Source organism: Schistocerca americana, chromosome 1, assembly GCF_021461395.2.
Source record: "Schistocerca americana isolate TAMUIC-IGC-003095 chromosome 1, iqSchAmer2.1, whole genome shotgun sequence".
NCBI lineage: Eukaryota > Metazoa > Arthropoda > Insecta > Orthoptera > Acrididae > Schistocerca > Schistocerca americana.
The window spans coordinates 224,185,434-224,211,751 of NC_060119.1; the positions used below are offsets into that span (position 1 = coordinate 224,185,434).

Genomic DNA, 26,318 nt, shown 5'->3' on the forward strand with positions numbered 1-26,318 from the left:
ACGGAGAGGTTTATTATCGAAATTACGAGAGAGCACATTCCGGGAAGAGATGGGCAACATATTACTACCGCCCACATATATCTCGCGTAATGATCACAACGAAAAGATCCGAGAAATTAGAGCAAATACGGAGACTTACAAGCAGTCGTTCTTCCCACGCACAATTCGTGAATGGAACAGGGAAGGGGGGATCAGATAGTGGTACAATAAGTACCCTCCGCCACACACCGTAAGGTGGCTCGCGGAGTATAGATGTAGATGTAGATGTAGATGTAGACCTCTTAGCCACAAACAATCCAGAGCTAATAGAGAGTATCATGACTGATACAGGGATTAGTGATCACAAGGTTGTTGTAGCTAGGCTCAATACCGTTTCTTCCAAATCCACCAGAAACAAACGCAAAATAATTTTATTTAAAAAAGCGGATAAAGTGTCACTAGAAGCCTTCCTAAGAGACAATCTCCATTCCTTCCGAACTGACTATGCAAATGTAGACGAGATGTGGCTCAAATTCAAAGATATAGAAGCAACAGCAATTGAGAGATTCATACCTCATGAATTGGTAAGAGATGGAACTGATCCCCCATGGTACACAAAACAGGTCCGAACGCTGTTGCAGAGGAAACGGAAAAAGCATGCGAAGTTCAGAAGATCTCGAAATCCCGAAGATTGGCTAAAATTTACAGACGCGCGAAATTTGGCACGGACTTCAATGTGAGATGCCTTTAATAGGTTCCACAACGAACCTTTGTCTCGAAATTTGGTAGAAAATCCGAAGAAATTCTGGTCGTATGTAAAGTACACAAGCGGCAAGACGCAGTCAATACCTTCGCTGCGCAGTGCCGCCGGTATTGTTACCGACAACTGTGCCGCTAAAGCGGAGTTATTGAACGCAGTTTTCCGAAATTCCTTCACCAGGGAAGACGAATGGAATATTCCAGAATTTGAAATACGAACAGCTGCTAGAATGAGTTTCTTAGAAGTAGATACCTTAGGGGTTGCTAAGCAACTCAAATCGCTTGATACGGGCAAGTCTTCAGGTCCAGATTGTATACCGATTAGGTTCCTTTCAGATTACGCTGATACAATAGCTCCCTACTTAGCAATCATACACAACCGCTCGCTCACCGATAGATCTGTACCTGCAGAATGGAAAATTGCGCAGGTCGCACCAGTGTTTAAGAAGGGTAGTAGGAATAATCCATCGAACTACAGACCTATATCATTGATGTCGGTTTGCAGTAGGGTTTTGGAGCATATACTGTATTCACACATTATGAATCACCTCGAGGGAACGAAATATTGATACGTAATCAGCATGGTTTCAGAAAACATCGTTCTTGTGCAACGCAGCTAGCTCTTTACTCGCACGAAGTATTGGCCGCTATCGACAGGGGATCTCAAGTTGATTCCGTATTTCTAGATTTCCGGAAAGCTTTTGACACCGTTCCTCACAAGCGACTTCTAATCAAGCTGCGGGCCTATGGGGTATCGTCTCAGTTGTGCGACTGGATTCGTGATTTCCTGTCAGGAAGGTCGCAGTTCGTAGTAATAGACGGCAAATCATCGAGTAAAACTGAAGTGATATCAGGTGTTCCACAAGGAAGCTTCCTGGGACCTCTGCTGTTCCTGAGCTATGTAAATGACCTGGGTGACAATCTGAGCAGTTCTCTTAGGTTGTTCGCAGATGATGCTGTAATTTACCGTCTAGTAAGGTCATCCGAAGACCGGTATCAGTTGCAAAGCGATTTAGAAAAGATTGCTGTATGGTGTGGCAGGTGGCAGTTGACGCTAAATAACGAAAAGTGTGAGGTGATTCACATGAGTTCCAAACGAAATCCGTTGGAATTCGATTACTCGATAAATAGTACAATGCTCAAGGCTGTCAATTCAACTAAGTACCTGGGTGTTAAAATTACGAACAACTTCAGTTGGAAAGACCACATAGATAATATTGTGGGGAAGGCGAGCCAAAGGTTGCGTTTCATTGGCAGGACATTTAGAAGATGCAACAAGTCCACTAAAGAGACAACTTACACGACACTCGTTCGTCCTCTGTTAGAATATTGCTGCGCGGTGTGGGATCCTTACCAGGTGGGGTTGACGGAGGACATCGAAAGGGTGCAAAAAAGGGCAGCTCGTTTTGTATTATCACGTAATACGGGAGAGAGTGCGGCAGATATGATACGCGAGTTGAGATGGAAGTCATTAAAGCAAAGACGTTTTTCGTCGCGGCGAGATCTATTTACGAAATTTCAGTCACCAACTTTCGCTTCCGAATGCGAAAATATTTTATTGAGCCCAGCCTACACAGGTAGGAATAATCATCAAAATAAAATAAGAGAAATCAGAGCTCGAACAGAAAGGTTTAGGTGTTCGTTTTTTCCCGCGCGCTGTTCGGGAGTGGAATGGTAGAGAGATAGCATGATTGTGGTTCGATGAGCCCTCTGCCAAGCACTTAAATATGAATTGCAGAGTAATCATGTAGATGTAGATGTAGATGTAGTGCACCCCGAAAAATGGCAACAGCCCATGGCGGCCTGGATGTTCACCCATCCAAGTGTCGACCACGCGCGACAGCGCCTAACTTCGGTGATCTCACGGGAACCGGTGTATCCACTGCGGCAAGCCTTTGCCTGTGAATTAATAACTAGCAGAAACAAAATAGACCAATTTAAAGGAATATTAACGATTTTTGTAGTGCAGTTATTTTCACATAAAATTATTATTCTGAAAGTTTCAGAATATCGGAATTGAAATATCAAGAGCTATTAGTAATGTGTAACAAAGTAAAAGAAAACTTTCTGCGCTAATAAATATAATTCTTGAGTGATAACACGTGTAAATGCTAGTAACCAAAATATTTATGTTATTTAGTAGAAATTATAATTTTTAGTACTAATTGTTTGCAGTTCATATTTTACGAAATCTGACTTGTAAAAAACTGTATTTTGTCAAACTATGTTACGTTTTCCCCTGAGCATGCCGTCACGCATATGTTATTTCGAAAATTACATAAAATATTGTTTGTAATAATACCTAAAACTGATTCCATTCACATGCATAACCGTGACTGCGAGCCCATTAGAGTTCGCATTCGGCATCTCGTAGTTGTTAATATCACTCAAAAAAGCAGTTCAGTATAGTCACCAGTTGTAAGTGTTTGTTGTATGGTAGTGAGCTGGACTGGATAAATCGAGAAGTTATGTTAGATAACGTCTGACGTTTTTCGTTTCAAAAAGTTACATTCTGTTAATTACAAAACGATCCAGCATTTTGCAAAAGCGGTGACAACAGGTTTTCTGCAGCGAATGTACCTGGACAGTAATATATACATCTACAGCCTATTCCACAATGTAAGCAAAGACATTAAAAGTAGTATTTTCCTCTTCTTAGAATTAATTCGTCACTTCATTTACACAGTTTGCGGCAGAAACACGTGAAATATTTCAAGTTTCCCTCAAATCATTAATTACGTAAGATCACTTGCAAGCTTCTAAATACATTTTTACAAATCAGATATCACGCTTGTCATTTTGAAACTCCATCTGTCCACTTCGAATTCTTCGTTTGGTATGAAAATTAGGATAATAATTTTGTCTCAGATCACTAATTACGTTTTATTAATTATGCTGATTAATTTAAACTAATTAAATATTTTTTTCTGAAATACTACGCGTCACAATGGTCGATTTGAAACACATTTGTTCATTGACCACTCTTTGTCTAGCTACGAAAGTTCGGCCAAATCCCTAATTACGTTTTTCTTAATTACCATGATAACTCTCAAGCAATTAAACAATTCTTTTCCCATAAGCAGACCTCAAGCCTCCCCCATGAGTCATGGACCTTACCGTTGGTGGGGAGGCTTGCGTGCCTCAGCGATACAGATGGCCGTACCGTAGGTGCAACCACAACGGAGGGGTATCTGTTGAGAGGCCAGACAAACGTGTGGTTCCTGAAGAGGGGCAGCAGCCTTTTCAGTAGTTGCAGGGGCAACAGTCTGGATGACTGACTGATCTGGCCTTGTGACACTAACCAAAACGGCCTTGCTGTGCTGGTAATGTGAACGGCTGAAAGTCTTCTTGGGTAGAATATTCCGGAGGTAAAATAGTATCCCATTCGGATCTCTGGGCGGGGACTACTCAGGAGGACGTCGCTATCAGGAGAAACAAAAATGGCATTCTACGGATCGGAGAGTGGAATGTCTGATCCCTTAATCGGGTAGGTAGGTTAGAAAACTTGGAAAGGGAAATGGATAGATTAAAATTAACTATATTGGGAATTAGTGAAGTTCGGTGGCAGTAGGAACAAGACTTCTGATCAGGTAAATACATGGTTATGAATACAAAATCAAATAAGGGTAATGCAGGAGTAGGTTTAATAATGAATAAAAAAATAGGAACGTGGGTGGGCTACTACGAACAGCATAGTGAACGCATTATTGTAGCCAAGATAGATATGAAGCCCACGCCTACCACAGTAGTACAAGTATATACGCCAGCTAGCTACGCAGATGACGAAGAGATTGAAGAAATGTATGATGAAATAAAAAAATTATTCCGATAGTGAAGGGAGACGAAAATTTAATAGTCGTGGGGAGCTGGAATTCCATAGCACGAAAAGGAAGAGAAGGAAAAGTAGTAGGTGAATATGGAATGGGGGTAAGGTACGGAAGAGGAAGCCGCCTGGTAGAATTTTGCACAGAGCATAACTTAATCATAGCTATAGCTTGGTTTAAGAATCATGAATGAAGGTTGTATACGTGGAAGAGGCCTAGAGACACTGGAAGATTTCAGATAGATTATATAATGGTAAGATAGAGATTTAGGAACCAGATTTTAAATTGTAAGACGTTTCCAGGGGCAGATGTGGACTCTGACCACAATCTATTGGTTATGAACTGCAGTTTAAAACTGAAGAAACTGCAAAAAGGCGGAAATTTGAAAAAATTTGGACCTGGATAAACTGAAAGAACCAAAGGTTGTAAGGAGTTTCAGAGAGATCATTAGGGAACGATTGACAAGAACTGGGGAAAGAAATACGGTAGCAGAATAATGGGTAGCCTTGAGAGATGAAATAGTGAAGACAGCAAAGGATCAAGTAGGTAGAAAGATGTAGGCTAGTAGAAATCCTTGGTTAACAGAAGAGATATTGAATTTAATCGATGAAAGGAGAAAATATAAAAATGCAGTAAATAAAGCAGGCAAAAAGGAATACAAATGTCACAAAAATGAGATTGACAGGAAGTGCAAAATGGCTAAGCAGGAATGGCTATAGGGCAAATGTAAGAATGTAGAGGTATATATCACTAGGTATAAGATAGATACTGCCTACAGGAAAATTAAAGAGAACCACTTGCATGAATATCAAGAGCTCAGATGGAAACCAACTACTAAACAATGAAGTGAAAGCAGAAAGGTGGAAGGAGTATATAAAGGGACTATACAAGGCGATGTAGTTGAGAGGAATATTATGGAGACGGAAGAGGACGTAGATGAAGATGAAATGGCAGATATGATACTGCGTGAAGAGTTTGACAGAGCACCGAAAGACGTATGTTGAAACAAGGCCCAGGGAGTAAACGACATACCATTAGAACTACTGATAGTCTTGGGAGAGCCAGCGATGAAAAAACTCTACGAGTTCGTTAGCAAGATGTATGAGACAGGCGAAATACCTTCAGACTTGAAGAAGAATACCATAATGCCAATCCCAAAGAAAGCAGGTGTTGACAGGTGTGAAAATTACCGAAGTATCAGTTTAATTAGTCATGTCTGCAAAATAGTAACACGAATTCTTAACAGACGAATGGAAAAACTGGTAGAAGACGACTTCGGGGAAGAGCAGTTTGGATTCTGTAGAAATGTTGGAATACGTGAGCCAATACTGACCCTACGACTTATCTTAGGAGATAAAGGAATGGGAAACCTACTTTTTTGGTATTTGTAGACTTGGAGAAGTCTTTTGACAGTGTTGACTGGAATACTCCCTTCCAAATTCTGAAGGTGGTAAGGGTCAAATACAGGGAGCGAAAGGCTATTTACAATCTGTACAGAAACCAGATGGCAGTTATAAGAGTCGATGTTATTCAATCTATATACTGAGCAAGCAATAAAGAAAGCAAAAGAAAAATTTGAAGAAGAAATAAAAACTTTGAGGTTTGCCGGTGACATTGTAATTCTGTCAGAGACAGCATAGGACCTGGAAAAGCAGTTGAACGGAATGGACAATGTCTTGAAAGGAGGATATAAGATGAACATCAACAAAAGCAAAACGAGGATTATGGAATGTAGTCAATTAAATAGGGTGACGCTGCCGGAATTAGATTAGGAAATGAGACACTAAAAGTAGTAAAGGAGTTGTGCTATTTGGGGAGCAATATAACTGATGATGGTCGAAGTAGAGAGGTTATAAAATGTAGACTGGCAATGACAAGGAAGGTGTTTTTGAAGAAGAGAAGTTTTCTAACATCGAGTATAGATTTAAGAGTCAGGAGTCTTTTCTCAAAGCATTTGTATGGAGTGTAGCTGTGTATGTAAGTGAAACATGGACGATAAATAGTTTAGACAAGAAGAGAATAGAAACTTTCCAAATGTGGTGCTACAGAAGAATGCTGAAGATTAGATGGTTAGATCACGTAACTAATGACGAGGTACTGAATAGAATTGGGGAGAAGAGGAATTTGTGGCACTACTTGTAAGAAGGGATCGGTTTGTAGGACATGTCCTGAGACATCGAGGGATCACCAATTTAGTATTGGAGGGCAGCGTGGAGGGTAAAAATCGTAGAGGGAGATCGAGAGATGATTACACTAAGCACATTCAGAAGGATGTAGGTTGCAGTAGGTACTTGGAGATGAAGAAGTTTGCACAGGATAGAGCAGCATGGAGAACTGCATAAAACCAGTCTCTGGACTGAAGACAACAACAACAACAACAGATCTCAAGCTGGACAACTCTATACTCCGTTTCCCCATTTCCTACATTTCGTTTGTCCATGAAAATTCGGATAAATAATTTCTTTCAAATCAATAATTAAATTTTTCTTAATCACCGTAATTGCTTACAAGGAAGTAAATCTTGTTTTGCGTAAGTATTCCTCACTCTGATCAGTCTTATATCCCATTTGTTTATTTACCACTCTTCGTTTGGCTATGAAAATTCGGACAATCCCATTGTATAATTCATAGGTAACTTCGTTTTCTCTCCCCTCAAGAATTTCACCAAGCTCACGTATATTGAAACAGAATTTTAAGTCTTTAGGATTATCCTGCACTCGTGAATTAGACTACGGTTGGTAACTGATTGAAAGCCTTTGCCTGTATTGGAAACAAGACACCCCGTCTGATTACAGTTGTTGGCTGTTAAGGTGTACATCAGGTGTTGGCTGTTCGTAGAAACAGCGTATAACTTGGAACGCTATAAGCGTGAAAAAATGGCGGTCCCTGGAGAAGGCAAGCAGCGAGTCCCCAGATGTATGCACACTTTGCAAGTAGTGGCGCAATGCTTTATGGGGCGGCGAGACGTCCTGCAGTCGCGCGGGGCAGGTGGCTAACGACTGCTGAGTCTGCGCAGCGCGGCTCGTGTTTAATGGTCTGCAACGGTGGCTGAAGGGGTGTGGGTGGGGGGGATTGCGGTGATACCATCGGGCCGACAGCTCAGCAGTGGACCCCGCTGGGCCATCACACCAGACACCAAGCCGCATCATCTGCCTTTCCGCACAAACTTTCGACCTCTATATCGACACCCATACTCCCCAAGCCACCGGGTGGTGTGTGGCGATGGGTACTTTGCGTACAACTGATATTTTCCGCTTTTCTGTTAAAATAGTGAATGTTCTGTTAAAGTAGTGATTCTTTGCGATTACGTAAATTGAAGGAGGAGGGGAGAGAAAGGAAAGGAAAGATAAGGAAATGAAAGAGATTATTGATATCAGCTACATCATGACTTTGTGCAGCATCATCGGCGACGCATGAAAATGTGTGCCAGACCGGGGTTAGAACCCGGGATCTCCTGTTTATTAGGCAGTTGTGTTAAGCACTGCGCCACCCGGACATTGCACGTACTATCTCGCCACCCCTCTCAGCCGACCCGCTTTTCCACCTACTGCCACCTATCTGCAGTCCTCGTGGGCATTCTCCATGATGGCTTCTTAGAGATTCCCGAAGGAGTTTGGGCGTGATTATGCATCAACACTGAATATGGTGCATTCATCACCCATCAATGCGAATCAATTATATGAATGTAGATGTCTCTTCTTTCGGACATGTCCAATCGTGTCGGACCTGGATAGTCACAGGGTAGAATATTGTCATGCGAGTTCATTGGAACGGGGCCGGATGATTGATCTCCTGGGCCTGTCGCACTGCGGCATTGCGGTTCATAAGGGCATGATGCTTCAAAACTAAGGCGTACATGGAACCAGTGGAGAGAAGATGGCAATACACAGCGCCGGCAGGGTACTGGAAGACACAATGTGACCACAGCGCGAGATAACAAACTTGTCCACTTGGCTGAAACGGGCAGAACAGCTTCTTCCACAGTGTTGGCGCGACATTGGAGCACTGCAACAGGTGTGGAAATGTCTTTTTCGACGGTTCAACAACTTCCTCTGTTGGATGGATTGGTGGCACGCCTTCCATTGCGTCGGCTTCCACTGACCGGAACCCACCAACGTCGGAGACTGCAATGGGCATGGGAACTCCGACGGTGGTGTGCTGAGTGGCAAAATGCAGTGTTTTCGGGTGAGTCCTGCTTAAATTTGTCCAACAGAGATGGCCGCAAACACGTTCGACGCCGCCGTGGTGAACCAACACCGACTCAAAGGAAGGCCTCGGCGCTTGTTGGTGACGTCACGCCAGCTAGGCACGGCGAACGCCACGTCGGTGGCAGGCAGAAACGCCTTGGCGTGCTTATCACTATAAATCTCTTATTTTTGGACAAAATGTTCGGTATTGTTTTGGATTCTGCATTTTTATTTAGATGAAAGATTTTCTTACTATCGTAAAGCTACAAATGAAGGTCATAGTTCTGTATTACTGAATCCTGTCGAAACAAACGTAGATCAGTATGAGAAGACGCCTTGCCCCATTGCAAGCTTCGGAAATTTTACATTCAAGTAGCTATATTTACTTGATCCATTTTGCTATCGAAACTTACCCCAACCCCCTCACAATGAACTCGTTTCTTTTATTTATTTATTTATTTATTTTCGTTTGACATCGTAACTGGAAATATGAACTAATTTACATGTGTAAATGTTCAACTGTTGCCAGTCATTAGATTACAGTCGTTTTCAACGAAAGGAATTCTAAACAGGAAACAAAATAGCTTCATACATCGAAAATACTGCTGAGCTTAAACTTTTTTAAACATCCACATTAGGAAAGATAAATATTCCCCTCTTGCAACTGAAAGGAGAAACTTTATAAGATAAAAAAAAAATTTATTTGATAAAACAAGTACCTCTCTTTTGCCTCTTCTTCTGTCCCCCACCCCCTCCCCCAACGTGTACAATCGCAAGATATTTCATTAACATTCAGATCTCCTCAGCCCATAGTCAACCAAGATACCTAAAGAAGAGCACCAATATGTTCACAGTTTCTTGTAAAAGCAACCCAGTACAAACCTAACTTCCTCAGATTTACAAATAAGGTAATGGAGCACGAATTCTGTTGCTGCTGGACCATGAAGTTGTTTTTGTATGTCACTCATAAAACAGGTGGAAATTTAAGTTCAGGAGTACACTATTTGTTAAGAAGTGTAATGAATTGCACAATTAATTGATTGCAGAAATCTCTCAGAACAATGTGTATTGGTCAACTACCGCCAATAGTTTCACATTTTCCTGTGTCAGGGAGGGAGACACCACCATTATGAGTATGCCTGCAACAGACCTGGCGTTCGCCGTGCCTAGCTGACGTGACGTCACGAACAAGCGCCGAGGCCTTCCTTTGAGTCGGTGTTGGGTGAACGCAATTCCGCAGGTTGTACTACTGACAAGGGAACCTCCCCATCGCACCCCCCCCCCTCCCCTCAGATTTAGTTATAAGTTGGCACAGTGGATAGGCCTTGATAAACTGAACACAGATCAATTGAGAAAACAGGAAGAAGTTGTGTGGAACTGTGAAAAAATAAGCAAAATATACGAACTGAGTAGTCCATGGGCGACATAAGCAACATAATGGAGCATGTGAGCTTAGGAGCGCCGTGGTCCCGTGGTAGCGTGAGTTTGGTTCAAGCCTTCCTTCGACTGAAAATTTTACTTTCTTTATTTTTGCATAGTTATTATCTGTCCGTTCGTTCATTGACATCTCTGTTCACTGTAATAAGTTTAGTGTCTGTGTTTTGCGACCGCATCTCAAAACCGTGCGATTAGTAGACGAAAGGACGTGCCTCTCCAATGGGAACAGAAAACATTTGATCGCAAGGTCATAGGTCAACAGATTCCTCCACAGGAAAACACATCTGATATATTCTATACGACACTGGTGACGACATGTGCGTCACATGACAGGAATATGTTGTCGACCCACCTAACTTGTACACTTGGCGAATGGGTAAAAAGATTCTTCTACCTTACCCGATTTAGGTTTTCTTGTGGATGTGATAATCACTCCCAAAAAAGTGATGAAAACATAAGAGTTTGTCACATAAACTGAAAATAAAAAATTAAACTTTTCACTCGATGGAAGATTTGAACCAAGGACCTTTCGTTCCGCAGCTGCTCACGTTACCACAAGACCACGGCGCTCCTGCGTTCCTATCGTCCTTAATGTTGCCTATCTTCCATTGAACTACTCAGTTTGTATATTTTGCTTATTTTTTCACAGTTCCACACAACTTCTTCCTGTTTTCTCAATTGATCTGTGTTCAGTTTTTCAAGGCCTATCCACTGTGCCAACTTATAACTAAACCTGAGGGGGGTGCGATGGGGAGGTTCCCTTGTGAGCGGCATAGTGGACGAATGCCAAGTGTGATGGTTTGGGGCACCATTCCGCACAACACGCGATCTCGCGTCTCGTGTCTTGAGGTCACCGTGAACAGCTAGTGCAGTGTCAGGGAGGTTTTACAGCCCGAGGCACCACGCCTTCTGCAGGCCGTTCGAAATGCCATATTTTAGCAGGACAACGCCCGGCTGCATGTGCAAGCCTTTTTCGAAAAATGATGGGGTACCGCTGTTTCTCTGGCCTGTACGTTCGTCTGACACGTCGCCCCTCGAGCATTTCGGAATGTGGTCGGTCGACAACTTGATCGTTCATGTCCTCCTGCAGTCACAATTGATGCTTTGTGGACTTGCCTACAAACTGCATGGCAGAGTATACCTAAGCAGCACATTCAGGCGCTCTTTGTTTCCTCGCCACGATGTCTAGCGGCTCTGATCGCAGCACGTGGTTGTGATACTCCGTACTGAATTTCGACAGTCCCAGTGCGAGTACAGGTCAGTATGCTGGCCATTTGTGTAGTTTCATGTCCTTAACCGGTAGAATAAATTTCACTGTGATCACGTCTCTACGTCTTGGTGTTTCAGTTTTTTCCAAACTGTAGTGTACCATACTTTAAGAGAAAGTAAAATATGTAAGTCCCTGGTCTAGCAATGTACGCTTGCTACAACAGAGACGCATCGCGGGTAGCTTAACCTTTTTTTAGGTTTCCTTGCTGACTTCGATCTAATACAGCAAGACGAAAATCACCATCATCGCAGATTAAGACAATCGCCCAGCAAGACGCGAATTATGCTTACGGGCCATTAAGTTGGCATTCTCTGTACAGAGTTTAAATACAATAAAAAATGTTACATTCTGTGAGCACTGCAAAAAGCATTGATGTGTATATTTTACTGTCTTTGACATATACTACTAATTACTTGTGGTGATAAGTTAGAGCGTAGTATTTTTCGCGATAGCAATTCAAAGATCATTAAGGCAGTAGCTTTATATTGAAAAAGTTAGTAATATCGCAGTGTGAACTCGAATCTCTCTCTTTTTCGCGAGATACATCTATGAGCAAACAACACAGGACTTGTAAAAACGTATGTCAGAAGCTCTAGCAATTAATTCTTGACATGAAAATATTACAGAAAGTTCACTCAAGCATAGATCCGAAAATCCTTCGTTAGGAAGTATGAAAGGTCTATACTACCTCCTGGTTGTGTAATTTACCTCTTATGTGCTTTTTACTCGATGTCGCGTTTACAGCACGTCATAACATTTTATTTATTTTGCCTGGTTGTTGTGTTTTAGAGTGACTTTTATCACAACACATCAGAATTTAGTGTCTGAAATGATAGAGATGCATTTCACACATGGCGTAACGCATGGGAATATGGACGCAGAACGTCAACTGTATGTTGAAAGGTACATTGTATAGGAAAGTTTGTAAGATTCCACCAATTCTCGCAAGAGAAACGATCATTCGAGAAGGGAGATGCGGGTGGTGGGAGACCACGCAATGTATCAAACGCCTGAGCTTGAACACAGGCTCTCCAAACTGTGGATGAAATTCCATAAAGTCAAGGAGGACTGCGAGGTGGGAAAGCGTTAATCACATGACGATGTTGAAAATTTTTCATGAAAATGTTATGTTCAGTGGACGCAAGAATTAAAGAAGGCATACGTTCAGTCAGGAAAAATTTTCTGTCAATATATGTTAGGGCAGTGTGCTGTGTTTCTGCGGTTCTGACCATCTACCTTAATCACTGACGAAATTGGCTTTTCACTGATGGGATTTTTGGTTACCATAACAATCAAGTTTGAGCTTACGAAAACCGTTATGGAGTCCGACAAGTTAGACATCAACAGAGGTTTCAGCCTCATGACCACCTCTCTGGCCCCTCCTTATTTCTGCAACCTCATACTGAACAGACCTACCTGCGGTTACTGAGACATGAGTTACTTCATTTACTTGATTATGTACCTCTACATGTCATCCAACGGATTTGGTTTATGCACAATATGCTCCACCTCACTTTACTCAGATAGCTGGCTAGTATTGCGAAAAACCACCTTCCGTATAGGTGAATTAGTCGAGGGGGGATCCATTGCATGGTCTGCTCGATCGCCAGATTGGAATCCAATGGATTCTTTTCCTTTGGGTATATTTAAAATCCTCTGTGTATTCAACTTCCTTACCCAGTTTCAGTATTCTGAGGGAGAGTGTCCAGAAAGGATTTGAGCAAATACGGAACACACTGGGAGTTTTCAACAACGAACGGAAAAGTCTGGAACGCAGGCTCTGGGGAATCATATAAGCAGGAGGCTGTCAGTTCAAGAAATTTCTATAAACGTAAATATGCATACTAAATGTATCACTTTTGTGCCATGAATAATCCTTTTGCACCTCCTGAACGAAGGATTTTCGGACCCACGTTCACATGAACTTTTTGTTTACTTATTTCTCGTATGGAGACTATACAGTATTTACACAGTGAGGTACAAACTGAATATGCAAGATCTCTGGTCTAAATTGATCTTCCAGATTGATTTCAAAAATGGTTCAAATGTTTCTGAGCACTATGGGACTTAACTGGTGTGGTCATCAGTCCCCTAGAACTTAGAACTACTTAAACCTAACTAACCTAAGGACATCACACACATCCATGCCCGAGGCAGGATTCGAACCTGCGACCGTAGCGGTCACGCGGTTCCAGACTGTAGCGCCTAGAAACGCACGGCCACTCCGGCCGGCGATTGATTTCAAGAGAGCCTATCCATCCCAGTGTTCTTGGAGATGCGTTGATGATATCCTTCCATTTTCCTCTGAAACATCTCTCGCGACGTTCCTCTACACTATCATGGGCGGTCTCCTCCGAAGCTTCACAGTCACACACTGGGGTGTCCCGAGAGCCCAACTCGTAAATGAAGGACTTCGTTCTGCCCTGTCCACATCGGATTCTGTTCAGTTGACACCAGGTTCTTTTAGGCTGTTGCAAGCTTGAAATACCTGTGGCGTCTTCGAGGCAATGACGACGGACGCTGGTGTTGTTTTTCCATGTCTCCTTCCACCCACCTTCAGTCTTCAGTGGTTGGATCTCGCGAGCAATGTAGAATGATTTCCTTGACTTCAGACGCTTGGTGGGTGGACTAACCAAAATTTCCTGGATAGGCAACCTTCGGTAAATTTCCTTATTAATTTTTTACCATTCAAGAGTCACTGCTTCTTGTTGTCTCAAAGCCGGCCGGAGTGGCCGTGCGGTTCTAGGCGCTACAGTCTGGAGCCGAGTGACCGCTTCGGTTACAGGTTCGAATCCTGCATTGGGCATGGTTGTGTGTGATGTCCTTAGGTTAGTTAGGTTTAATTAGTTCCAAGTTTTAGGCGACTGATGACCTCAGAAGTTAAGTCGCATGGTGCTCAGAGCCATTTGAACCATTTGTTGTCTCAAATGTGGTGAATCAGTGTTACTGAGAGCAAATAGCCAAGGTAGACGAGTCGCTCTCAAAGTGCCTGTTATGATTCTCACGGTATCGTTCAGCTCAGTTGCACTCTTGTATCATACTGGTGCTCAGTATTCAACCACAGAATATACACTGACGGAAAAAAATCGCAATACCAAGTAAAAGCTGTGCGACGTAAACTAAAATTGGTAGAGGTGTCTCTACACCTGAAAAGCGATCACTATTAAAATTTCGAGCCGGTTGCATAACAGTGGCACTGGTAGTGCCACTTTGCTTTCAATAGAGGCTGTAACGGTAGTGAGCATTAGTCACCTTTGAAATTGGAAGTTATGAGTTGACGTTAGTCAAGAAAGCTTTTTAGGGGACAAAGACGGGGTTATTAACACGCACTGAGTTTGAACAAGGTCGTGTAATGGGGCTACGAGAAGCAGGATGTTCTTTCTGCCATACGACTTGTCAGGAACGTAGCTACTGTACATGACTGCTCGCAGCGGTGGTTACAAGAGTGTACGGTCGCGAGAAAACCGGGCTCTAGACGGCCACGTGGCACTACCGAAAGGGAAGATCATCGTGTTCAGCGAACGCTCTGTCGCATCGTAATGCATCTGCAGCAGCAATTTGAGCAGCAGTTGGCACCACTCTGACACAAAGTACTCTTACAAATCGGTTACTTCAAGGACAGCCCCAAGCCAGACGCTTAGTGTGCTTTTCACTAACCCCAAACCACCGCCATTTGTGACTTCAATGGTGTCAAGCGAGAGCTCATTGGATGCCATGATGGAGGTCTGTTGTGTTTTATGATGAAAGCTGGTTTTGGTTTCAATGATGACCGTGTGTTGGTTAAAAGGAGGCCAGTTGAGGGCCTGTAACCAATCTGTCTGCGTGCTTGTTACACTGTACCTACGCCTGGAGTTATGATCTGGTGTGTGATTTCATATGACAGCAGAAGCCGTCTCGTGGTTATACCCACACCTTGACTGCAAGTATGTACGTCAATCTGGTGATTTGATCTGTTTTTCAGCAGGATAACGGTCGCCTACATACCATTATTGCAACGAAACCAGCCCTTCTGAGTGTTGACAGGTTGGTTTGACCTGCTCAGTCATGATATTTGTCCCCAATCGGCCACATGCGTGATATCATCGGACGCCACATCCAGCATCAAACACAAAAAGCATTAACTGTCCGTGCATTGCTCGAGAGAGTGCAAGATACGGAACTCCATCCCACAGACTGACATCTGGGATCTGTAAAACTCAATGCGTGCATGTTTGCATGTTCGCAATCAACATTCTGGCGATTACACCGGCCGTTAATGAACCAGCGTTTCACTTCTGTAGTGTTTTATCTCGCGCTTACATTAACCTGTGATCTTGCAATGTTAATCACTTTAGTATGTTACCTAGACAAATGTATTACCGAAATTGCATTACTCTACATCAATTATTCTTTGATGGTACGAATGTTTTTTGTCAGTGTAAAACAGATGATGAGACTCTATGGCGAGAGTCAGCTTGGGTCACCCCCCCCTCTCCCCCCCTCCCCCCCCCCCCCCCCACTGCAAATCCGAGGTACTTAGAGTGAGTATTGTTCATAACCGTTTTGTTACAGAAAGCTACTCTGAGCGGCTGGTTTGCTAAGCGACTGTTGAGGTGGAAAGGTGTCACTTCAATCTTTGTAGGGTTAGGGCACAGTCTCCAATTTGCACACTGAGAAGACAGAGAAACTGGAACACGTGCCGCCCGGGTTCCCGGGTTCGATTCCCGGCAGGTCCAGGGATTTTCTCTGCCTCGTGATGACTGGGTGTTGTGTGATGTCCTTAGGTTAGTTAGGTTTAAGTAGTTCTAAGTTCTAGGGGACTGATGACCATAGATGTTTAGTCCCATAGTGCTCAGAGCCATTTGAACCATTTTTGGAACACCTGCGTAATGTTGTGTAGGGCCCCCGCGAGCACGCAGAACTGCCGCAACACGACGTGGCGTGGACTCGACTGATGTCTGAAGTAGTGCTGGAGGGATGTGACACCATGAATCTTGCAGGGCTGTCCATAAACCAGGGGTTGGGGATCTCTTCCGAATAACACGTTGCAAGGCATCCCAGACATATTCAATAATGTCCATGTCTGTAGAGTTTGGTGGCCAGCAGAAGAGTTTAAACTCAGAAGAGTGGTTCTGGAGCCATTCTGTAGCAATTCTGGATGTGTGGAGTGTCGCATTGTCCTGCTAGAATTGCCCAAGTCCGTCGTAGTGCACAATGGACATGAATGGATGCAGGTAATCAGACTGGAAACTTCCATACGTGTCACCTGTCAGAGTCGTATCTACACGTATAAGGGGTCCCATATCACTCCAACTGCACACACCCAACATTACAGAACCTCAACCGGCTTGAACAGTCCCGTGCTGATATGCAGGGTCTATTAATTCATGAGGTTGTCACCATGCCCGTACATGTCCATACGCTCGATACAATATTAAAAACGATACTCGTCCGACCAGGCAACATGTTTCCACAGTCCAATGTTTGTGTTTACGACCCCAGGCGAGGAGTAAAGCTTTGTGTCGTGCAGTTATCAAGAGTACACGAGTGGGCCTTCAGCTCCGAAAGCCCATCTTCATGATGTTTCGTTGAACGGTTCACACTCTGAACAATTTACAGAAGTGTCGCACTTCTGTCACGTTGAACGATTCTCTTCAGTCGTTGTTGAGTCCCTTCTTGCGGGAGCTTCTTCCGGCCGCAGTAATGTCGGAGACTTATTGTTTTACAGTATTCCGCATTTTCACGGTACGCTCATGGAACGGTCGTACAGGAAAATCCCCATCTCATCGCTACCTTGGAGATGCTGTGTCCCATCGCTCGTGCGCCGACTATAGCACCACGTTCAAACTCGCTTAAATCTTGATAACCTGCCATTGTAGCAGTAGTAACCGATCTAACAACTGTGTCAGACACTTGTTGCCTTTTACAGGCGTTGCCGACCGCAGCTCCGTATTCTGGCTGTTCACGTATCTTTGTATTTGAATATGCATGCCTATACCAGTTCTTTGGCGCTTGAGTGTATAATAGTCACCAAATAATCTCAGGTCTTGTGTGAGCACATTTTCCATCCTCTAGTTGCTTGCTTTGAGATGGATTGGCAGCATCGTCTGTGTAGCAGAACTTCTTGGACACAGTTTCTGGCACGTCACTTATATACAGGTTGACCAACAGTGGGGCCAGGACAGATCCTCGTGTTGAACCGTTCTTGATTATACATCACCTGCTCGTTTTGTCATGAAAGCAGATTCGGAAATACTGGTTTCTCAACATGTTGACCACAGAGTTGTAGCCTTAAGCAAGGGACAGTTCGCTTTAGCTTTAGAATTAGTCAATCCAGTCACAATGTATCGTAAGCAGCAGTTAGATCCACAAACGCTACTACAGATTTTGGTCCTTTCTGGGAAGCAGCTTCGCTGTAAGATGTAAGCGCCAGTACTTGCTCACAGCTGCTGCGGTTTTGCCTGAAACCTGCTTCGTAGGAACCACTTTAGTGGCAACTCTACCGTAAATCCTGTTGTGAATAAGCCGCTGTAGCAGTTTGTAACAGACACTGAGAAGGGCAGCTGGACGATAGTTTGGGTGATCGACTTTCGATTTCCCTGGTGTGAGGATTCTAATAGTTGTTGCTATCTTAAAATCTGCTGGTATCAGACCCTTGCTCAACAGTCTGATTAAAATCTCTTTAGCCATTTCTGCCATTTTTTCCAAGGAGAAATGGTAAATTCTGGGAACAGTCCACATAGCCCTGCTGCTTTCTTTAGCTTTAGGTATCTTATGGCTTTCTCGATCTCATTGTCAGTAAAAGGAGAGCTGAAGGACATCCTTTTGTAGAAGCTCTCCTTGCATATTTTTGTGCTGTTGCTGCCCAGAGGAACATTTTCCGCTCGCGACTTGATGTGCTGTGCAATACGCGGTGATGTGATCTCTGGTTTCTGGCTTATTTTTGGTGTTGCTGCTTCTAACTGTCTGAGAATGGACCATGTTTGCGGCTTGAGTAGATAAAATCCAGTTCTTGGGAAGCCGTTAACCACCTTCCTTTCCTTTGGCAGTTAAGAAACGGAGAACTTTTCTGCCTACTTCTGAATCACCACTGCCCTCGTATTTCTTGCAGAGGTCTTCGGTCTCCTGATTCCAGCAGATCACATATTCCTTCCTGAAGCCACGTGGTGTATTTGCTGGCTCTATAACTTTTGTAATGTTTTGGTGTCAAAGGTTTCTGACAGACACTTTATGTAACCTTACACACATACCTCTGCAAAAGACTGTGAAGTACATGACGGAGGGTTCGTAGCATTGTATCACGTATCAGGATTTCTTTCCGTTGTAACAGCATACGAAATGTCTTAAAGAAGAGGCACCATGCACTCATACAAATAATTCGCCTCGATGGGCAATGAATGCACCGCCTTCAGTGCGGATGCATAAGTACGTTCGACCTCCAGTGTGAGCACGGAGAACATGGAATGGGACTACAGGTAGGTAGCGCTCGGTGGGGGTGTCAATCGGCCGGGAGGCGTGACGAGATGGTCCGCTCAATTACGATAAACAGCGTGTTCGGATGGCGCAGTGGTTAACGCATCTAACTGGACCCATCAACACAAGTTTCCCCAGATCATATGACGTCGTGTGTGGAAAGCGGTGCATGCTGGTTATCTCGACACCAGCGACCAGTCCACCTGGTATATCACAGTCAATTGCAAACAGGTCAACCAGTTTCGTTTGCACCGCATCCGCCTCGCTGGCACACCTCTCTGTGTTCTCTGTGGTGTAGAGGACACAGACGCTGATCGATTCTCATGTAGGCCGTCGTCTGACGTCTGGCGGCTCGCGCAGCCTATCTTGGCTTTCCTTACCCGACAGACACCTGCTCAGATCACTTTCCTGACGCTTTTATTCCGGGATGTGATTCATTACTCCGCAACAAAAACTAACGCTGTGCATTGGATACGCGGTCATACGGTCCGCTACCGTTTTGGCCCCGATGAGAAATCAGAACTAGGTTATTGGGCGTACCTTAACGATCGACACTGTGCACTTCTTCGCAACCCCAGACACAAGAAGTTTCTTTTCCAATTTTCTACGGAGCGCCTTTCATTATTAATGTTCCACCTGGAACGTCCAAGCCATGAGATGCTGATGTTTTTTTGCTGACATGATGTTCTGAACGCACTAAAAACGGAATCTCCATTAAAATCTCGAAAAGACACGTTTGGACGTTCCGCCAATCCGAAGGCTCTAGCGACTCCTGAAATTCTGGTACATAGACTAATTTAATTTAAAAATTAAAAAAACAACATAATAAATAAATAAATGAAAGAAAATGAAGATATATACATAGAAAAAAACGGAAAAATGCAATAAAATATACTAAAAAAACAAAAACCCATACACAACTACTTTCGTTTTCATCCCTACTCTATATGTTCTTCCCCCCTACTTTTCTCCTTCCCTACATCCTCGTAGTAATAGGCTAGTTGTTTCGGGATAGGCGTAGGTCTGAAGAGGTGCATTTTATTTTATTTTATTCATTTTGTTAAGACACAAGTGGTGGTGGCAAGTAGATTTTTCTATAGTTTCCCTTTCCTGTCCAGGGACGGAAAAAAGTAAAAAGAAAAGGAAAAAGCGGAATATCCATATTCAAACCTCCCTCATACAAAAAAAGAAAAAAACCTGGAAAACAAGAGATTCTGGGTTCGAGTCTTGGTCTGTCACATATTTTCTCTCGACTCTGATGTCGCGTAAAGTCTCGATTCAACTGACATCGTCAATTCATTTCCTTCCCTTTTCTATCCTTTCTCCCTCCTCCTTTCAGTTTACGCGTGTCCGAAAGAACAGACATCACGTATTCATATAGCTTTGTGAGTAGGCTTTCACGGAGTAAGTGGCGTCAATCTCCAGTTATCCGTAAATTCCGATTTGTCCCCCTTTTTGTGACACCCTGCTGTAAGTCAAACAACCCTACCACCATTCGTGCAGCCCTTCTTAGTATGCATTCAGTATCCCCTGTTAGTAGTATTTGATATATGTCCCACATGCTGGAGCAGTATACTAAGACGGAAAGATGAGACACACAGGTGACTTGCAAGCAACTCTTTTGCCGACTAAATGTCAGTATCCTAGGAATGAACTCAAGTCACTCACTTGCTTTACGAATGACTAAGCCCACGTGACCATTTGTTTTCAGATCAATTCAAATTGTTATACCTAGATATTTATGTGAGTACAGTGATTCAAAATACGAGTCAGTGATGCTGAGTCAGTAGGGTGCTACTCTTTTGCGTTTTGCAACGTGCACGATTTTACATTTCTGTGTATCTGAAGCAAGTTGTCAATCTTTGCACGACGTTGAAATGTTGGAAAGATCTGACTGGATATTTGTGCAGCTTTTTAGACGGTGCTTCCAGATAACTGTGTCATCTCCATAAAAAGATAATAAATCTGAGGTTGCTATAATACACAACAAGCACACCAATGGTTCCAACACACCTCCCTGAGGTACACCTTTTTTCGACGTCGCTTTCCACTTTTTTCGATGACGCTTCATCGAAGATAATATGTTTGTCCTCCCTGCTAAGAAAGCATAAATAATAAATTTTCTTTCGTAACGCATGTGATGGTACGTTTGTTAAATAAACTTTGGTGTGGTACCTAGCCAAATACTTTTCGGGAGAGAAAAACGTTATTTTGAAATGGAAAGGTCTTGGCTAGCTCCAATTCCGATAAGTTTAACATTCTTTATTACGACACGTGCTTCGGCTTTTTTCCATTCTCAAGTAACTTGCGAATAACGTTGATGAAATTATCTGCACATATGGTTGTTGTTCGTATGAATAAGTACACATCAGGAGAGTACATTGGTACTTACATCTAGTTTGATTTGACATCCATATTGCGTCTATAGTAAACGGTCATTGTCTAATTCGTAGAGATTACGTGACATGCAGTAATTATAAACGTATGGAATACGTTTTGTCACTTATTTGACTGTTCATTTACTATAAAGTACGATTTGAAATTTATTTGACACTTCGCTTTCTCTTATGATACATGTTTCCAAAATGTAGTTAGCTAGGCAGCAATAATGATATGTTTCACAGCAAAATTCAATCGGTGAAATATAACAGCCGAAACAGATGTCGTAATAGAGAATATTAAATTTATTGCACCTAGTCTTGACCTTTCCTTTTTCAAAATGTATTACGACGTGTACTGCGCTGTGGGCTCAGTGCCACGAAAAACAGAATGTACATTACTTTAACTTACGACATAAATTTGCGCACAAGGCCTGCAGCCATTATGTGGATAAATGAGCACGTGATCATTATTGCTATTAACAAGAATCCAAGTATTAAAACTTTTTGGTAGGGGTTTCGTGCATAATCTACCATAATAATACGAGGCGTGTTTTTTAAGTATGCACCGTTTTGAAATTAAAAAAAAAACGTGCTAAGATATCTCAATAATTTTATTTTTGAAACTTCCTGGCAGATTAAAACTGTGTGCCGGACCGAGACTCGAACTCCTTGCCCGCGTAAGGCAAAGGCCGCGAGTTCGAGTCTCGGTCCGGCACACAGTTTTAATCTGCCAGGAAGTTTCATATCAGCGCACACTCCGCTGCAGAGTGTAAATCTCATTCTTCAAGTGCAGGAACAGATGGTAGTCGCTGGGCGTAAGATCGGGGCTGTACGGAGGATGACCTAGAGTTTCCCATCGAAACGATGTGACGAGATCTTTGGTCTGATTCGCCGCATGAGGACGGACATTGTCTTGCAGCAAAACGATGCCCTTGCTCAACTTCCATGGACTGTTGCTTTGATTCTGGTGTGACGTAGGCCAGCTATGTTTCATCACCCGAAACAATTCGGCTTAAGAAATCATCACCATCGTTGTGGTACCGCTCAAGGAAAGTCAATGCACTGCCTAAACGTTTGGTTTTGTGCACATCCGTCAACATTTTCGGTACCCAACGTGCGCACAGTTTTCGGTAATTCAAGTGCTCGGTCACAATGCCATACAAAACACTACGAGAAACATTAGGAAAGTCATCCTGCAAGGAGGAAATCGTAAAGCGTCTGTTTTCTCTAATTTTACTGTCAACTTCATTAACGACGGAAGGACGCCCACTCCGTTGTTCATCACGCGCATTTGTGTGGCCATCTTTAAGTGCTCTCACCCACTTTCTTACCATTACATCACTCATAATCTTTTTCTCACGATGAATATCGATCGCTTTTAGGCCTTTAGCACTACGAAATCTCGGAGGCATTTCAAACACTCACTGCACAACGTAAACTAGGAAGAATCAGTCTGTAATGGCATCAGTGCGTAGATTAAGGTACAGGCTTTCATGTAAAAATAAAATTATTGAGATATCTTAGCACGTCTTTTTTTAATTTCAAAACTTAAAAATCGCGCCTCGTGTAAGAGAAATACTTAACACAGAACATCCTACCAAGTTGTGTGTCTAATTACGTAATAAAATTCACGTAGCTATCTTTTAATGTTAGTGTAACAAATTCTGGAATGTATAAAAAGACAGCATTGACACTTTGTAATTTTTACACTAGTGAAAATGATATGTAGAATTATTATCTATAACCAGTGGACGAATTTCCTCCATCCACCAGCGTGGAAGGAAGAAGAAATAGCTTGCTGTAAATGTGAAGTGTACACGGGACTGAGGCTCTAGTGGTGTGCACCTTGCACGAACTAGTTTCTACTTGTCAAGGCAGTAGCGTACCTGCTTCCGGGGAGACGGTCGTGTGGTCGGTGAGAAACTCGAGCCGGGCCTGGTCTTCAGTAGAGTAGGTGGGGGCGGCGGTGGTGGGGGCGGCGGTGGTTGGTGGGGGCGGCGGGGGCGTCTCCGGACTGTCCACAGCGCCGTGGCTCTCGTTGGGGTGGCGGATGTCGTACAGGAACTCCGGGATGATGGGCACTGCAACACAAACAGCCGCACTTCGTACAGCGCCATTCCTTCCGCCCCGCTGTGCGAAACACCCTGCCGCTGACGCAGCGGGTGAAATGATCTGGCTGCAGCGGAGCGGCTGCAGCGGTCGCTGGAAGCTAAAAGCCTCTTCTGCTGTATATCTACCGTGGATCACTGATATAAACAGGGGTTTAGAGACCCCATTTGAAAGCTGCCGCTACCTTATAGTTTTACCTGTGAGAGCTGAAAGCCTCTTCTGCTGTATATCTACCGTGGATCACTGATATAAACAGGGGTTTAGAGACCCCATTTGAAAGCTGCCGCTACCTTATAGTTTTACCTGTGAGTGCGTATCAGTTTATAACTCCCGTGTTAATGCTATGAAGATATTCTCTTTTCTATGAAATTTAAGCCATCAAAGACCAACAATTGGGTAGTAAACAAACCTCCATAGTACAACGGAAGAGCAAAGGGGCCTTTAACATATACACTACTGGCCAATAAAATTGCTACACCAAGAAGAAATGCAGATGATAAACGGGTATTCATTGGACAAATATATTACACTAGAACTGACATGTGATTACATTTTCACGCAATTTGGGTGCATAGATCCTGAGAAATCAGTACCCAGAACAACCGCCCCAGGCCGTAATAACGGCCTTGACACGCCTGGGCATTGAGTCAAACAGTCCTTGGATGGCGTGTACAGGTACAGCTGCCCAGGCAGCTTAAACACGATACAACAGTTCATCAAGAGTAGTGACTGGCGTATTTTGACGAGCCAGTTGCTCGGCCACCATTGACCAGACGTTTTCAATTGCTCAGAGACCTAGAGAATGTGCTGGCCAGGGCAGCAGTCGAATATTTTCTGTATCCAGAAAGGCCCGTACAGGACCTGCAACATGCGGTCGTGCATTATCCTGCTGAAATGTAGGGTTTCGCGGGATCGAATGAATGGTAAGGCCACGGGTCGTAACACATCTGAAATGTAACGTCCACTGTCCAAAGCGCCGTCAATGCGAACAAGAGGTGACCGAGACGTGTAACCAATGGCACCCCATACCAGCACGCCGGGTGATACGCCAGTATGGCGATGACGAATACACGCTTCCAATGTGCGTTCACCGCGATGTCGCCAAACACGGATGCGACCGTCATGATGCTGTAAACAGAACCTGGATTCATCCGAAAAAATGGTGTTTTGCCATTCGTGCACCCAGGTTCGTCGTTGAGTATTCTATCGCAGGCGCTCCTGTCTGTGATGCAGCGTCAAGGGTAACCGCAGCCATGGTCTCCGAGCTGATAGTCCATGCTGCTGCAAACGTCGTCGAACGGCGTTCCGTATTACCCTCCTGCACCCACCGTTTCCATATTGTGCTAACAGTCATTCGATCTCGACCAACGCGAGTAACAATATCGCGATAAGATAAACCGCAATCGCGATATGCTACAATCCGACCTTTATCAAAATGGGAAACGTGATGGTACGCATTTCTCTTCCTTACACGAGGCATCACAACAACGTTTCACCAGGCAACGCCGGACAACTGCTGTTTGTGTATGAGAAATCGGTTGGAAACTTTCTTCGTGTCAGCATCTTGTAAGTGTCGCCACCGGCGCCAACCTTGTGTGAATGCTCTGAAAAGCTGATCATTTGCATATCACAGCATCTTCTTCCTGTCGGTTAAATTTCGCGTCTGTAGCACGTCATCTTCGTGGTGTAACAATTTTAATGGCCAGTAGTGTAGCAAATGATGATAAATTGCAACCAAAATCTTCAACTATCCTAACACATAGGACAGGGCAGTGTCTGTGTTGTCCGAAGGAACACTACATAGTTTTTCTTAATAAATGTGCACTACTATTTCGTAATTTATTCGCCAAAGCCAGGCCCTCGACTCTCAATGGATATGTCCTTCCTGGACGGAAATGTACGCAATGAACGAGTGAACGTTATGACACAAGGACGATGACATCTGGAAGTTTGGGTCAGGCCGCGATTTGTGCACGGATAGCCGAAGCGATTAAGGTGACCGCTCACGTATAGCGGGAAATCCGGTTTCGAGTCCCGGTTTGGCACAAACTTTCATTGTCGTCACTCCAATACACAGCCGAAGGTGGTCCGTAGTCGCAACTCCAAATACGAGTACATTTCCTGCATATCCTAATAAAACTTATCAGTATAATACGATATTGCAGTGCCTATGTTTGTAAAACGTACCATCCAATATTTCTTCGGACATGCATGACACATGGATGACGACATATGGAAGTTTGAGCCTGGTCATGAAGTGTACGCGGACGGCTGAAATGGTTAATGCGACCGCTCGAGTATATCAGGAAATCCAGATTCGAGTACCGGTCCGGTACAAATTTATAGTGTGATTCCATTGTACAGTTGAAGATTGCCAATATTCGCAACTGCGAATACATTTCCGGTCTGTCAGTTTGAGTACATCCCTCCTCGCAGAAGAGACACCTTCAATACGGGTGCAACTGCACATGGTACATTCTGACGTGTATCCAAAAAAGAATGATGCACTTGAAAGCAACCTCTCGCGTATTCATTGCTGCAACAAGTGTTCTGTAGTTCACTGCGACTTGTAGTTGCCTTATTCAGCTGAAAATTGTACATAAAATCGAAGACAGTTTCTAGAAAGAATAATTCTGCTCAAGGCAGTACGTTTGAATTAACAGGGACTCGTACATGGTGCTTGGATGATGATGATGATGTTTGGTGTGTGGGGTGCTCAACTGCGCGGTTATCAGCACCCGTACAAATTCCCAACCTTTGCTCAGTCGAGCCTCGTCACTTTCATGAATGGTGATGAAATGATGAGGGTAATACAAACACCCAGTCATCTCGAGGCAGGTGAAAATCCTTTACCCCACCGGGAATCGAACCCGGGATCCCGTGCTCGGGAAGCGATGGTGCTTGGAGGAACATTGCAATG

General features: G+C 43.6%; 1 protein-coding gene across 1 annotated transcript in view; it reads right to left on the bottom strand.

Moving 5' to 3' along the window:
* The window catches only part of LOC124612930 (synaptic vesicular amine transporter), a 796,314-nt gene that overhangs the window by 107,573 nt on the left and 662,423 nt on the right, over positions 1–26,318 (bottom strand). Inside the window, exon 3 of the mRNA XM_047141470.1 lies at positions 23,176–23,370. Coding sequence (XP_046997426.1) covers positions 23,176–23,370 — 195 coding nt within the window. The remainder of the gene's footprint in view (positions 1–23,175; positions 23,371–26,318) is intronic.